The sequence below is a fragment of the Ochotona curzoniae genome, unplaced genomic scaffold (assembly GCF_017591425.1).
Source record: "Ochotona curzoniae isolate NIBS_2020 unplaced genomic scaffold, NIBS_Ocur_1.0 scaffold_4701, whole genome shotgun sequence".
Lineage (NCBI taxonomy): Eukaryota > Metazoa > Chordata > Mammalia > Lagomorpha > Ochotonidae > Ochotona > Ochotona curzoniae.
Window position 1 is genome coordinate 56667414 of NW_024467122.1, and position 15664 is coordinate 56683077.

Sequence of the window (15664 nt, forward strand, 5' to 3'; positions counted from 1 at the left end):
TAAAATAAAGGTAGTGATTAACATAAATTAAACAGATGAAAACTGTCGGAAGTTGTTACTTGTATAACCAGGCTCAATTTTGATTTGGTCTCCTTCTTCTTGCCTTGCTACAGAAACCAAACGATCGTGACCATAAGGTGAAAGTGGCAATAGGAAATGGCTTACGAGGAGACGTGTGGAGAGAATTTACCAGGCGATTTGGGGACATTCACATTTATGAGTTCTATGCTTCCACGGAAGGCAACGTTGGATTTTTGAATTACCCAAGAAAAGTCGGTGCTGTTGGAAAAGTAAACTACCTGCAGAGAGTGAGTACACAGAAAAGTCAAAGCGTGTGTACTCAGCTTCCAGACCACAGACATTTACTTATTTTTCATAATTATTGAAAAGGAATAGATGCAAAGAGCTGGTTAGCTCCTCAAAAGTCCCCAGGGCGTCAGGCCCACAGCTGAAAGCCAAAAAATCTAACTCTCCCACAATGAGGACGACGGGCACTCAGCTGCTGCCACCCAGGGCATGTGTACCAGGAAGCTGGAGTGGGAGCTAGAGCTGGCTAACACACCAGGCACTCCTATGCAGGACACAGGTGTCCTAGGGTCTTAACCACAAGGTCAAATGTCTGTCCCCCTAAGAATTTCTTAAAAGCAATATTGTGATATTATCAAGATTTCATGCTGCATCAGGGCCATGCCCCATCTGCATTGCCAAGAGAGGTTTTCCACATTGTTTTGATGCCAACAAAACATCAGGATCCTCCAGTTAAAAACAGCACAATTTCTATTAACAGTAGCACATGATGGCTCTGTCGCCTATGACTTTAGTGAAGTCTTCCCCATGGCATTTACACGTGGAATGAACAGCTTAAGGTGACCAGTTCCTTGAGATTACGATACAAAACTGAGACACACAAAGGCTCTCCCAAAAGCACATGGAAAATGGACATTATGGGGGAAAAAAAACACAACTAAATGTAGGTCATAAACTTTTTTTACACTAAAATTATTTATTTTTTGCTTTCTTTTTTTCCATTTTTCATTTTTTAAAGTGCTGTTAGATCCAGGTGAAGGGCCCTAGCCCCTGGACTTTGGTTCTGTTGTTGTGAGCTGGGGCCCAGATATTTTCCAAAAAGCTGTGCAGTAGTAAGAGCCACTCTGATACATATGAGAGAACCAGGAGGCATCCCATTTGCTCAACATTGGCATTCACCTAATAATGCTGCCAGAAATGTCTTATTTTTCTTTATTTGAAAAGCACAGAGAACAGAGGCAGAAAGAGCTCTTCCAGCCACTGTTTGCATTCCTCACATGCCTGCAACTGTCAGGGCTGGACCAGCTAAAGCTGGGGTGGGGAGGGATTCAGCCTGGGTCTCTCATATGGGCAGCAGGGACCTAATTACTTGAACCACCACTGTTGCCTCCCACAGTGCACATTAGCAGAAATCTGGGCTTGAACAAAGGCATTCCAATATAGAATGCAGGTGTCCCAAACAGCAACTTAACCACTGCTCCAAATGCCCACCCAAGACATTCCTAAGCCAATTCACATAGCAGTCCCTTTTCCCCATCAGTCATTTTATCGCCTGAGGTCTCAGGATAGTCTTTGTTTCCTATGCTTAAGCAGTCTCCCTAATGTCCAATAAGTCTGCAAAATCCCAGAAAGAGTCCGTAAATCCTGAGCCTCCATTGCCATCTTCCTGGCCACCAGCGAGCCGCACTGGTACTTTCAGGCAACCTTCATCCCCAGGAACCAACTAGAAGAAGACATGAGACAGTATGTGTCAAACCTCTGGCTCTGGAGAGCAAATCCCAGATTATCGCATACTAGCTCAGCGACCTGGGGCAAGTCACTTGTCTTCCTTAGACCTCAGTGTTGCTGTGTGAAGCATAGATGAAAAGAGAAAATATTGAATTCAATGCCTAGTCCATACTTAATGTTCCTAAGGGGGAAAGATTGGTAACAGGATTGCATTAAATGCTCTGTAACAAAGCCAACAAGGGTGGTAGCCCAACGCCTGCTCTGTGATAACCTTGAATACTTCTTAGCTGTAGGGATTATTCCTTGCCCATTTCTTGTATTCTGGCTTGGATCAAAAGTCCCTGTACGTCAACAGCAGGCCAACTCAACACCACACAAGTTTCTCTTCTGCCCTCTAAACCTGCCACACTCAGTGTGGCAACCACCACTGGCTACATACATGTGCCTAGTTAATGTTAATATAAACAAAAGTTTTAGTTCAGGTCCTCACTCACGAAGTCCACACTTCCAATGCTCCAGAATCACATGTGGTTTCTGACCACCAGGGGAGAGAGAGAATTTCCATCACCCCAAGAAACTGTACTGGTGGCACAACTACAGACCAAGAAGCAAGTGTCTACTGCCCATGGGAGGTGATCAGGACTAGGTCAGTCTGCTCTAGACTAACCTGGACTAACTCAAATGTTGAAAAGCAAAGCTAAATAGACTTGGAAAACAGACAAAACTCGGAGTTGAAGCCTAGGGCAAGTTCTCCTTGTTGCTTCTATGGACGCTCAGAAGATGAGCTGCAGGGAGGCTGGTTGCCAGCCAGCAAGTGAGTGCCCCAGAGGCTTCTGCCGCCTGTCATTAGGTGTTCATTTTGTTACACTTCTATTAGTATGTTTGAGTATCAGTTTTTAGCCTTCAAATAAAACCCACTAAAGTAGAAATCAAAATAAGAGAAAAATGCCCCTGCAGTTGACATAGCATTGGTTACCACCTAAACATTTTTGAAATTCTCATATGTAAGCAATATCTAAATTTGTTCACCATAAATACTACTTGTTTCTGATGACATCATCTGCTACCAATATAGCATGTAATGGGTTACTTCATTCCATAGATTTGAAAATAAATTTGAAATGGATTCAGTAACCAACGCTAATCATTACTTCCAATATTGTCATATTTACATTTTTGTTAACAAGAAAAGTTGTTGCACTGAATTATATTTTAAATAGCATTGAATTTTTTTTAGCTTTAATAATATTATGATCTTGGACCTGAAATAACTATGCCTTTGATTGTTAAGCATTTTGAATCACATTTCCTTGAATTTGAAACATTTAACAGAGGCATATTAAGATTTTAAAAACTCATTTGTGACAAATTCCCCAAGAGATATGTACATGAACATTCCAACTAGCTTTGTTTGTAATGGTCCAAAATGAGAAATAATCCAAATACAATTAACTAGAGGATAAGTAAATAAATTGTGGCATTTTTGGACAAGAGAAAATGACATAATAATTCGAAAAAAGTTTCATATAAAAACATCCACACAGATGGAATAACACAGATGTTGAATAGAAGCAATTACAAAAGCATTCAATTATCTAATTGTTTGAAATTTTAGATCAAATGGTGGTGATAAAATCAGAATAGTGGTTAACTTCATAAAAAAGGGCAGGAGAAAACCTACTGAGTAAGAGGAAACTATTTTCCCTCTTGAGCTCGTAGTAGTTATATGGGATATATACAAAAATTCAGCAAAATGTACACAAGATATTTTATGTGTATTACAAAGTGAATTTACTCAAATGGTACATATTTTAATTTCACTAGAAAGTCATATCTTATGACCTGATTAAATATGACGTGGAGAAAGATGAACCTGTCCGTGATGAAAATGGATATTGCGTCCGAGTTCCCAAAGGTAGAGTGGGCGTTTTGTTCAATTAACCTGAGCTGCTTTTTTTTTTTAAGATTTAGTTATTTATTGGAAAGTCAGATATACAGAGAGGAGGAGAGACAGAGAAGAAGATCTTCCATCCGATGATTCAATCCCCAGTGAACACAATGGCCTATGCTATGCCAATCCCAAGCCAGGATCCAGGAACTTTCTTCCGGGTCTCCCACATGGGTGCAGGGTCCCAAGGCTTTGGGCTGTCCTCAACTGCTTTCCCAGGCCACAGGCAGGGAGCTGGATGGGAAGTGTAGCAGCCAGGATTAGAACCAGTGCCCATATGGGATCCTGGCACGTTCAATGCGAGGACTTTAGCCGCTAGGCCACGCCGCTGGGCCCGAGCTGACAAATGACTTTCAGGGACCAACATCTTGTTTCCACATAGTAAATTTGTAAGAGTGGGAGAAAAAGAGTCTTATTGTAGTACCCTCAGAAGAAATGACAGAAGTTCCAAAAGATGCCACTTTACCACTGAATGTAACAAAATCATAGTCTTAAACTTAACAACTTCTTACTTATAAAATAGATGTTTTATATAGTCATGGTTGCAAAATCTGAGTTAGCTCTAGCTAGTCTTTATCTTTAGGTTTTTGTCTAATCCTGTGTATAACTCATTATTCAGGAAAAGATTCACATGAAATAATTAAATATAACCCTATTATAAGCTCAAGTGTGTTCATACAGAATAATGTGTTGGAGGGATATAAATGTATATATATGAGATAAATAAATATATATGATATATCTATGAGGGATCTCCAAAAAGTTCATGAAAAATGGGTGCTATCAAAAACCATCATGGACTGCAAATGTTTTACATCAATATAATGTCTTCACTTCACTTTCCATGAACTTTCTGGAATCCTACTGTGTGGGCACATCAGAACTTTCTGGATTACTCCTGTGGGAACATAGGAACTTTCTGGGATGCCCCTGTTTTGGGTACATCAGAAATAATACTGTCTGCAGCAAGTTTCCTGCCACTGGGTCACGTGGCATCAGTTTTCAGAGAGGGTTGGTCATGAAATTTGCTCACTCTAGTACATAAAAGAGTAATTTGCTTTTTTATGTCTTAGGTGAGGTCGGACTCCTGATCTGCAAAATTACACAATTGACACCATTTAATGGCTATGCCGGAGGGAAGACCCAGACAGAGAAGAAGAAGCTGAGAGATGTCTTTGTGAAAGGAGATCTCTATTACAACAGTGGAGACCTCTTAATGATTGGCCACGATAATTTCATCTACTTTCATGACCGAGTTGGAGATACATTCCGGTTAGTCCCTCTGAATTGTTGAGCCAAAAACAGACACACAATTTGGCTTACTTTGAAACTGGAGTCATATTCCACCTTGCTTACAATGTTTCACTTCCTACTGTCTCTTGAACACCTTGGTTAGACCTTCTCTGTTCTGAGAATCCGGGGCGTAACACAGGAAGCTCATGTGCTTGAACAGCACCCAGTGAGAACAAGGCAGAAAACCTGGCTCTGAGGTGTGCAGCCTGAAGCCCATCTCAAGGATCACTCTTAAAACAGCCAGGGGTTTCATACCATTTGCATTCATGGGATTTTTCTTCAGATAAAATTAAGTGCAAAGTAATGTGGAGCTGATCTAGTTGAAGAGGAAGTAAAGGTGGTTAAATCCTTCCTCCTTCCCTCCATCCTTCCCACCTTCCCTTTTTACATCTCCAACCAGATGGTCTTCACCACAGAACTCCCCAAGTAAGCACAAAAAAGCTACAGAATTGTCCTAATAGACAATGAAATTAATTCCCAAGAACAGTGCTGACTTCTGAGAGAGCTAAAGAATTTATATAAAATTCAATTTCCCACACCTGGATATATTCTACATATTACACAAAAGTACATTTTTTCTTTTTTAATTAAAAACTCCTGTAGGGACTGGCATTATGGTGTGGTAGCTTAAACAGCTGCTTGGAACATCACCAGTCCATGTTGGAGCACCAGCTCAAGTACCAGCTGCTCTACTTCTCAAACAGCTTCTTGCTAAGCGCCTGGGAAATCAGCCAATGATGGGCCAAGTACTTGGGTCCCTGTCACCCAAGTGAGAGATCTAGAAGGAGTTCCAGACTCCTGGCTCTGGCCTGGTTCAGCCCTGGCTGTTATAGAACAGATTTTCTTTTAGAACAGACAGAGAGAAGATCCTCCATCTGCCAGTTCACTCTCAATGGCTGCAACAGCCAGAGTTGAGTTGATCCAAAGCAGGCAGCCAGGAGCTGGCTCTAGATCTTTCACACAGACATGGATCCCAAGCACTTGGGCTATCCTCTGCTGCCCTCCCAGGCCACAAGCATAGAGCTGGATCAAAATTAAAGAACCAGGACACAATAAATTGGTACCCACATGGGATGCCAGCCACACAAGGTAGAGGATTAGCCTACCATACCACTGTGCCAGCCCCTAAACAATTTTTTATTTTAAGAAAAACCTTTTTGATATCATGAGACCCTAATGTATAAACATAGAATTCTACAAAATAAAAAGTTTTACTAGCTGAAGTAAATATCAATTTAAGCTAGTAAGTAAGAAAAGCAAGAGGCCTAAATGTAGCACATAGTGGTTGAGATTTCTGATTTCCAGTGCCTTGCTTACACTAGGCTATAGTTTTTCTTTAAATTTATATCTGTTTATTTGAAGGACAGAATGATAAAGAGAAGGAGAAAGAAAGAAAAGAGAGCGAGGACAATCTTCTACCACAGAGAGATCTTGCAGTTACTGGTTCATTACTCAAATGCCCACAACAGCCAGGGAAGGCCAGGTCTGAGCCAGGTCAAAGCCAGGATCCAGAAACTCCATCCAGGTTTCCCAAGTATTTTTGAGTCATCATCTGCTCTCTCCCAAGTATGTTAGCAGGAAGCTGGATCAGAAGCAAAGGAGCTAAGAATCAAACCAGCGCTGTGTTATGGGATATGGGTTTCCCAAGAGGCAGTTTAACTCACTGTACCACAACACCTGTCCCACAAAAACTGTATTTTAACATTAGAAGAACATCAGTCTGTATCTCTTATTTCATATAGTAAGATGGAAAACCCATGTTTATTGCCTTTCTAGGTAGAATACCTGGACCCTGAGTAAGTTGAGGGGCTGGGGAGGACAGGCAAGATGAGGAGATGAGCCACTGCATGGGGATCTAAAGGAGACACACCTGCCATCTGATGTTAGCTGGGCCAAAAATCTCTAGTCACTTCTACAAGCCTGTCCTTTCTTCCAGGTGGAAGGGGGAAAACGTGGCCACCACCGAAGTTGCTGACATAGTGGGACTCGTTCCTTTCATCCAGGAAGTCAACGTGTACGGAGTGCCCGTGCCAGGTACATGCAAGATACCATAAAGCTATGCCTAACCCCAAGTAGTTACTAAACATAAAGTTAACCTCAGGTTAAGGTTGGTCATGGCCTTCTCCTGCCAGCGAGAGGATTAAACAATCTTCCCAATCACAAGAGAGTAAGGAGCTTAGGTCTACATTATGTTCCAGTCTACCAAGCCAATTCAATACATCTAAAGCTGGCCGCCTTCTGGTACTCAGCTCCCAGCTCTTCTTAGGCTTTGGAGCAAGCTCTGGCTCCCAGATGCAGAGTCCTGTGCTGTATCTGGCACACCTGAAGATAGGATGTGACAAGCTTGAGAGCTAGGAAGTGGTGTCCTGGTCCCTAATCCGAGAGCAAATGCAGCTGTTAGCAGTAAATACTAAGAAGGAGATGACTTCATGCAATCCCTAAGGTGGGTTCCTGGCTCCCACCCAAAAAAAAAGAATGCAGGCACCTGCTGTGTCACAATGCCAGCTGCCAGCCCATTTTCTTTTTTTTTTTTTTTAAGATTTGTTTTTATTATTTTTTGTATTGGAAAGGCAGATATACAGAGAGGAGAGACAAAGAGGAAGATCTTCCGTCCAATGATTCACTCCCCAAGTGAGAGCAACGGCCGGTGCTGTGCCAATCCGAAGCCGGAACCAGGAGCCTCTTCCGGGTCTCCCACACGCGGGTGCAGTGTTCCAAAGCTTTGGGCCGTCCTTGACTACTTTCCCAGGCCACAGGCAGGGAGCTGGATGGGAAGCGGGGCTGCCGGGATTAGAACCGGCACCCATATGGAATCCCAGGCGTGCAAGGCGAGGACCCCAACCACTTGCGCCATCGCGCCGGGCCCCAGCCCATTTTCTTTTAAAGAAAATTTCAAATTTTGTCCGTTCTCCTGTGGTCTTGTGACAACACAATGGAAAGCATAGCTTCACCTTGGGTCACAGGGTGCGAGCAGGCACAGAATTCTCCTACGGATCTCAAGGAAAACACATGGGATTAACAGCAGAGTCCATGCCATGGCTGTCATCTGTGGCCCGTGCCAGGCTCTTGTACACTGCTCACAGGATTTGACATGTAAAAGCAGATAACCACCCAGAAGAGCTTATGAGAAGGTGAAAGGACCAGGGAATGGAACAGAAGGGCCTCACTCAGTGTTCCTCCAAATGGGCTTCCAGACCAGCAAATCACCATTGCTGAGAGTTTATTTAAAAAATGCAAGTTTTTAGGCCAGTACAGACCCATGAAGTCAGAATCCCAGGGGTAGGGCCCAGGAAACTGTGTTTTCCCAAGGCCTCCAGTGGTTCTTAAGAAAAAACAACAACAACAACAAAAAAAAAACAAAAAAAACTAAAGTCTGGTTTCGGGATAATGAGAATATTCTAGAGTTAGATAATGGTGATGACAGCACAACCTTACAAGTATACTAGTTCCCACCACATCATATACTTTCAAATGGTGAAAATGAGGAGTTATTTTTGGGGGTACCACTTAAAAGAAAACGCTGAATAAATTCTATGACGCACAGACACCCAGGAGTCATGAAAATTTTGAACAGTCATCAGAATCACCTGGAAAACTTTTTAAAACAGAATGAATGATCAGAATCTGGATTTTTTGTTTGTTTCCCAATGAGTCTGGTGTGAGTTCATTTTGGGAGTCACTGACAGCGAAACAGAGAGAGGCCAAAGGCCTTAAAAGTGCTGGGAAATCAGGCAAGCGGAACCAAGAACAAGTGTGTTTTGTGTTGCTGCAGTGAACAGAACTAAAAAGGACAAACTGTACGGACCAGGAAGCAAATTTTAGCCTGAGATCTGTGTGTGTGTAACCAGAGAGACCAGCAATTGAATTGGGCTTATCTCCTGGGGTAGGAAACACCCACCAGCTGGAGTGTGGTAAGAGAGGCTTGGTGCCCAGCTGGGGAGCCTAGGAGGACTCTCCCAGCAATGAAGTAGTGGAGGTGAATTCTGAAGTCCCTGCCTGCTTTCAGATTTTGAGAATTCTTCAGGCCACACTTACTGCTGTCTGGCCTCTGCCTCCCCAGAGGCCAGCCCCATTCCAGCCATGAAATGTAGCAGACAGCTGGGCAGCAGCCCTCCTCAGCATACTGAATCTAAGCACGGCTTTAAAGGTCTTCATACCAGGAGTATACATCCAGGGATAGGCTTAGCATGGAGTTAATTTCTTTGTAGACGTTGCTCCCGCACTGCCCAACCACCCTCTAGAACCTTCCATTCTCAATAGACTCATCTACAGTAATGAAAATTTTCTGTATCTGCACTGTCCTATATGGGAGTCAAGTGGCTGCTGAGAGTTTAAAATGTGAGTAATGCAATTGAGGGGTTGAATGTTTCATAAACTACAATACAATTAATGACAGTGGCCACGTAGTACCCATGGCTACCCTGTCCCACAGTAAAGCTGTAGTGAGCCATTTCCCAGACCTGTTGTCCTTTAGACTTAACCCCCAATTTCCAGGGACAGGATTCTGTCCCCTGGGGCTGAAATGGTTCCTCTGGGAGTCAGGGCCCGGGCCTGAGATCCAGCAGGTGCATTTTTATCCTGCTCACGCTTGCCAGTTTCAGAGCCAGAAGCCAGGACCAGGCAGAGCAGAGAATTTCTGTTGCACCCATCCCTACCTAATTCTAGAAGGAGTTGGTTGGAGGCACTCAAGATTCCTGACAGGTGGCAGAGACCCCCTAAAGAAAGAGGATCTGTTCCCCTCTTCCCTTCTTCAGATAGGAGGCAAACCAGATGAAAAGGTGTTTCTTTCCCCACCCTTTTGCTTATTGCCTTCGCTGGGGCCATAGGTAAACACACAATCACCTTGGGAGAGATTGCACAATCCGAGGCCCTGGTGGCCAAGGTTGGACAGCTTCCTGCTCCTTCCCCCTCTCGAATTACAGCTAAAGCAGCTCAGGGAGGAGGCCTTGGACTCCCACTGGGTTTACTAGATCAGGAAGAAGATATTAGTATGTTAGCACCTAATTACCACTGCCTCACAAGAAAACAAGAGTAATTGTGATCAACACCTTCCCACCCTCAGCCCTGCAGCTTAGCTTGCTTTTTTTGGGGGGGGGGAGGGAGGAAGAGGGACCATAGGGGAGGCACCCTCTTAAGACTCTGGAACCGGAAAGGGACAGTGCAAGATGGCTTAGCTCTGCAGCTGCCTTCATCTTCTGGTTCACAGCTTCTTGGAAATGCAGAGGTAGAATTATTAGAAACCTGATTGGATAAGTAAATGTCAAAGGTGGTATGTATGCCTGGAGGTGCAAACAGACCAGACACTGCAACCTCAGAAACAGCCAGAGCTCAGGTGTCTCTGGCAGAGAAGCAAGGACTTTCACTGGAGAGTTCTACCCCTTTCAAAGAGGCTGCTAAGCAGAGGGCTAGGGGCTTCAAGGACCAGATCTGCAGCCAACCTGATTTGTGTTTGCTCTGTGTGACCCTGAACAAGTTTCCAAAAGTCTTTTTTTTTTCTTTTCTTTTTTTTTTTTTTAAGATTTATCCATTTTTGTTGTAAAGTCAGACCTACAGAAAAAAAAAGGAGAGACGAAGATCTTCCATTTGCTGGTTCACTCCCCAAGTGGCCGCAATGGTTAGAGCCAATCCAAAGCCAGGAGCCAGGAGCTTCCTTCAGGTCTACTACATAGGTGTAGGGTCCCAAGGCTTTGGGCCGTCCTCTACTGCTTTCCCAAGCCACAAGCAGGGAGCTGGATGGGAAGTAGAACAGCCCAGACATGAACCAATGCCCATATGGGATCCTAGCACATGAAAGGCAAAGACTTTAGCCGCCAGGCTACCACACTAGGCCCAAGTCTCGAAAGTCTTTAAGCCTCCTTTTCTTCATCTGTACTAGAGTTGTTGCAAAGATTCAATAATCCATAAATCACACATTGCATAGAGGCTGTTGTATGACCAAGATAGGGCCAATGTATAGGAGTAGCATTAGTGTATTCACTTAGAATAACTTTGACAGATATTTGGGGGGAAAAAATCGTAATTATCCAAAAGAACTTCTTACTCTGATGTCATCTCAGATCACAGTTTTTTGAAACTTCAGAAACACAACACACAGTTAAATGTTTCTCACTTTCCTTTCAGGTCATGAGGGTCGGATTGGCATGGCCTCAATCAAGATTAAAGAAAACCATGAATTCGATGGCAAGAAGCTCTTTCAACATGTTGTGGATTACCTGCCTAATTATGCAAGGCCCAGGTTCCTCAGAATTCAGGTGGGCCTCTTGTCTGACTCAGTCATCTTCCAGGAGATAATTCCTCTTCCCCCCCTGTGCGCCTGCACTTGCCACATTGCTCACCACCCTTGCAGGAAACCCTGAAGACAGAAGACAAGAACATGAGGAAATAGAGCTACCAGAAACCCGATCCTAATCCCTTTCAGTTCACTTAGCAACAGTCTAAGCAAATAGTTCACAAAGTCTGTTTGATGAGGTATGGGCCAAGTGACAGATGCGGGGAAGTGGAGTGAAGGGAGGCAGAGAGGAGAGAGAGCCAAAGGAGGAGAGAGAGGCTCTTTCACCCACTGGCTCACTCCCCAAATGGTCACAACTTGGACTGAGCAGAACTTAAGGACTCCATCCTAATCTCCCACACAGATGGCAGGGGCTAAGATACTCCAGCCTTCTTCTGTAGTCTCCCAGGTACATGAGTAGGAAGTTGAATTCAAAACAAAGCAGCTAGGACTCGATGGGGCACTCTGATTTGGGCTGCGCTTGCTACAGCACCATCTCAGGTGGTGTGAAATATAATTGGACATCATTAACCAACTGGAACTAACCTATCTAGCCCTGCTACGGGGCATTTTTTCCTTTCTCAAGCATTAACCCTTTAGTTTAACATTCTCACCTTCAAGCAGTCAGCTCTATGATTCTACAGTGCAGTGGAAGACTGGAGAAAAGTAATCTCAGGTTTCCAGGCATTGTTGGATGTGTAGGGCCATTTCTATCAATATTAATGGAACAATAGCATCTACTTTCAACCAAATGGTTTACAAGAAAAGGAAAAGGAAATATACTTAGATAGTTCCATTAACTTTGAGGGGAAATAAACAGTCTTCACTCGAATAGCAAATGCACGGAGAAAACAGGGTTGACTGAGTATGAATGCTCTCTTCCATTCCCACCCTTTGTTCGGATGAGAATTGTATTGCTATCTGAGGCTTTAGCATCCAACCTTGTGCTCAGAAATTTATGCCCAGGATGACCTGGCAGTCAGTATAGCAGTTAAGATGCCATTTGGGGGCAGCTGCATCCCATATCAGAGTCCTTGGTTAGTCTTGGCTTCACTTCCAACCCATCTTCCTGCTAAGGCACACCCTGGGAGATAGTAAAAGATGGTTCAAGTGCTTGGGTCCCTACCACATACTGGGAGACCAGACTGAGTTCCTGGCTCCCAGCTTTAGCCATTACAGAAATCTGGGGAGTGAATCAGCAGGTGGAAGATCTCTGCCTTTCAAATAAAATGAGAAATAATTTTTAAAATATCTTCACACAGGCACATTCCTATTGGCATTCCCCTAGCCTTCACTTCCCACAGGCGATCCTAAAGCTTTGAGACAGAATTCCCATCTGCTGGTTCACTCTGAAGCCAGGAACTGAGAATTCAAGGCAGGTCTCCCAACTACTTGAACCATCATGAGCTGTCTCCCAGGGTGCACATTAACAGGAAACTAGCATCAGGAATGAAGCTGGGATGTGAACCCAGGCTTTCAAGCACAAGATGGAGCATCACAAGTGGTGTCCTCTTTTTTTTTTTTTAAGATTTATTTATTTTTATCGAAAAGGTAAATTTACAGAGAGGAAGAGAGACAGAGAGAAAGATCTTCCATCCAGCCAGAGCTGAACCAATCAGAAGCCAGAAACCAGGAGCTTATTCCAGGTCTCCCACATGGGTGCAGGGTCCCAAAGCTTTGAGCCGTTCTCCACTGCTTTCCCAAGCCGTAAGAGAGAGCTGGATGGCAAGTACAGCAGCCAGGACATGATTGAGTGCCCATATGGGATCTCAGCACTTGCAAGGGGAAAATTAGCCAATTGAGCCCTCAAATCAGGTCCGAGGTGTTATCTTGAATTTTATGCCAAACACCCCCACTCCAACCCTAACACCTAAAGGGAATTAAAAACTACCTCGTGATAGTAGGGTTCATTAGTGGAGATTCTAGGAACAAGCTCTACAGATATCAAATAAAACTTTGACCTCACTAAGGCAGCCACAGAAAGACAAGCAACACGTTTTCTCTCTCATTTGTAGACATTGCAAATTAAAAACTAGAATAATTATCCTGAACTTAGAATAGCAGTTACTAGAGGCTGTGAAGGGGAGAATGAATGAGTAGCAGAACAGCCAGAGGCGGGTTCCAGGTTCCATTCCAAATCGCAGCAGAGTGACTGCTGTTCTCAGGAATGAATCCCAGAAAGGACCTACTGTAGGCTCCCAACACAAAGATAAGGAATTGGAAAAACCAGTTCCCTGGTTTTATTGGTTTATGCCACGTGTTGAAATATTGCACTTTACCCAGACATATGTACCAGTATTACATATTAATCAAAATTTTTTAAAATACAAGAAAAAAATCCACTCACTCCACAGCTCTCCCATGAGCCAGAGATGTCAGGGAGTAGCCGAATCCCCCATGCCCACCAGCATCCTGCACCCTGATCTATTGAAAGTACATCCCAACATGCATTTTTTTCTGGTATCTTTCAGGACACCATTGAGATCACTGGAACCTTCAAACACCGCAAAGTCACCCTCATGGAGGAGGGCTTTAACCCTGCCGTCATCACAGATACCTTGTACTTCTTGGATGAAGCAGCAAAAATGTATGTGCCCATGACTCAGGATATTTATGATGCCATAAGTAACAAAACCCTGAAACTCTGAGTAGGTCCAAGACAAGAATGTCTAGTTCCACAAAAAACACTGAATGGACTATTGCAGCCATTTGATAGAATTCAACTGTAATTTGATTGACGATTGTGAGGTTCAATTTTTTTTTTTTAGGAAATTATACATACCAATAACTAAACACTTTTCTAATTACACCTGAACCTTTGAAGTGAAGAGATTTCAAGATAATTATTTTCCAAGGTGCATCTATTGTTTGTATTTGCAAACTGAGCTCACTGGGGGGAGGGCATTATTTTTTTAAATAAATAAAATAGGTGAACACTAACACGTAAGGTGGCACCGTGTCTTACATTCTTTTCTCTTATTTATAAACGAAAATCCTTTGTCATTTACTCAAAGCTTGACAAATGCAAGTTTTCACAAGTAAGAAAGTGACTCACCCCCCACGCATATGTATCCTGGGCATGGTATACACACACCTGTCCAGCAGGTGACAATGCTGTCTGTGGTCCCAGTGCCCTCTGTATTCCTGGAAGGAGCCCATGACCATTGCTTCAGAGTTCTCTACATAAATGATACTCACCAAGCAGGATTTAATGACCGCCAGGACTGCATACCCAGGTTGCTTCAGGGGTCACACAGGTGAGTCAGATAAGAGCAGCCAATCACAACACGTGGTAGGCCGGGAGGTAGCCACTCCTCAGCTTGCCTCTCCTGATAGCCATCATGTGGGAATGCGGGGCCCACTCTGCTGATCTTCTGATTGTTTAAGAAAAAAAAAAAAAAAAAGAAAAGAAATCCAGATCTTTCTGAAATCTCGAGTTTCAAAAAGAGAAGCCTTAGCATTTTCCAAATTTCCGTGTGTTAACAGAGAGAATTAGAGTAGAAAAATCTCAGTTACAGTGTGTTCAGCAAGTCCAACTGGGAACTTAATAATCAGTCGGTTCGCTGTGCTGTGAGCCTCCGTCTGGTTCCAGATCTTCCACTTACGGGTGAATACGTGCAGAGTCAGGTTTAAAGAATAAAGATTTATGTGTGACTCTCAGTCACATTGAAAACCAACTGATACCACTTTGACAATTGAAGAACACCTGATAATAGTTAGCAGACTTGATTACTGATTAAAGAGCATGACATACCCACACCCAGGCCCACATGAGAACCTGTATGCCAGTAGAGGCAAGCAGTGCCTTTGCTGAGCAGAAGTCACCTTTTTTTTCTATGAAGAATTTTCTTTTTTATTTATTTATCTGAAAGACAAAGGCAGACAGAGAGCAGGGACTGGACCAGGCTTGAAGCAAAGAGCCAAGAAGCTCCATCCTGGTTTTCACCAAGGGTGGTAGAAACCAAATAGCCCCCGATGGTGCGCATTCGCGGGCAACTGGAGTCATAATTGGAGCTGTTACTGGAACATCAGAAACTCCAATATGGGATATGGATATGCCAAGCTGCATCTTAACTACTATGCCAGATGCCTGCCCCACTCTTTCATTTGAAGCTTGGCTTATTTATTTGAAAGGAAGAGTGATAACAAGGGAGAAAGAGAGCTCTTTCATCCTCTGGTTCACTCCCAAATCCCTGGAGTAGCAGGGCTGGGCCAACCCAAAGCCAGGAGTCAGGAGCTTTGCATGTGGGTGGCAATGGTCCAAACACTTCAGCCATCCAGGAAGCCGGATCAAAAACAGGGACAGGACTCAATCCTTGGTACTCTGACTTGGGATGCAGGTATCCCAAACAATAGCTTAACTCAGTGTGTCATAATTTCCTCCCCGCGTGCTCATTCCT

At 43.6% G+C, this 15664-nt stretch overlaps 1 protein-coding gene across 2 annotated transcripts in view; it reads left to right on the forward strand.

Moving 5' to 3' along the window:
• SLC27A2 (solute carrier family 27 member 2) overlaps positions 1–14206 on the forward strand; it is a 42507-nt gene extending 28301 nt beyond the window's left edge. For both annotated transcript variants that reach the window (XM_040969056.1, XM_040969055.1), the window contains 6 exons: positions 114–308; positions 3580–3670; positions 4777–4975; positions 6933–7030; positions 11117–11247; positions 13736–14206. In XM_040969056.1, the coding sequence (XP_040824990.1) occupies positions 114–308; positions 3580–3670; positions 4777–4975; positions 6933–7030; positions 11117–11247; positions 13736–13912 (891 nt within the window). In that variant the 3' untranslated portion in view covers positions 13913–14206. The remainder of the gene's footprint in view (positions 1–113; positions 309–3579; positions 3671–4776; positions 4976–6932; positions 7031–11116; positions 11248–13735) is intronic.
• The last annotated feature ends 1458 nt before the right edge of the window (positions 14207–15664 follow it).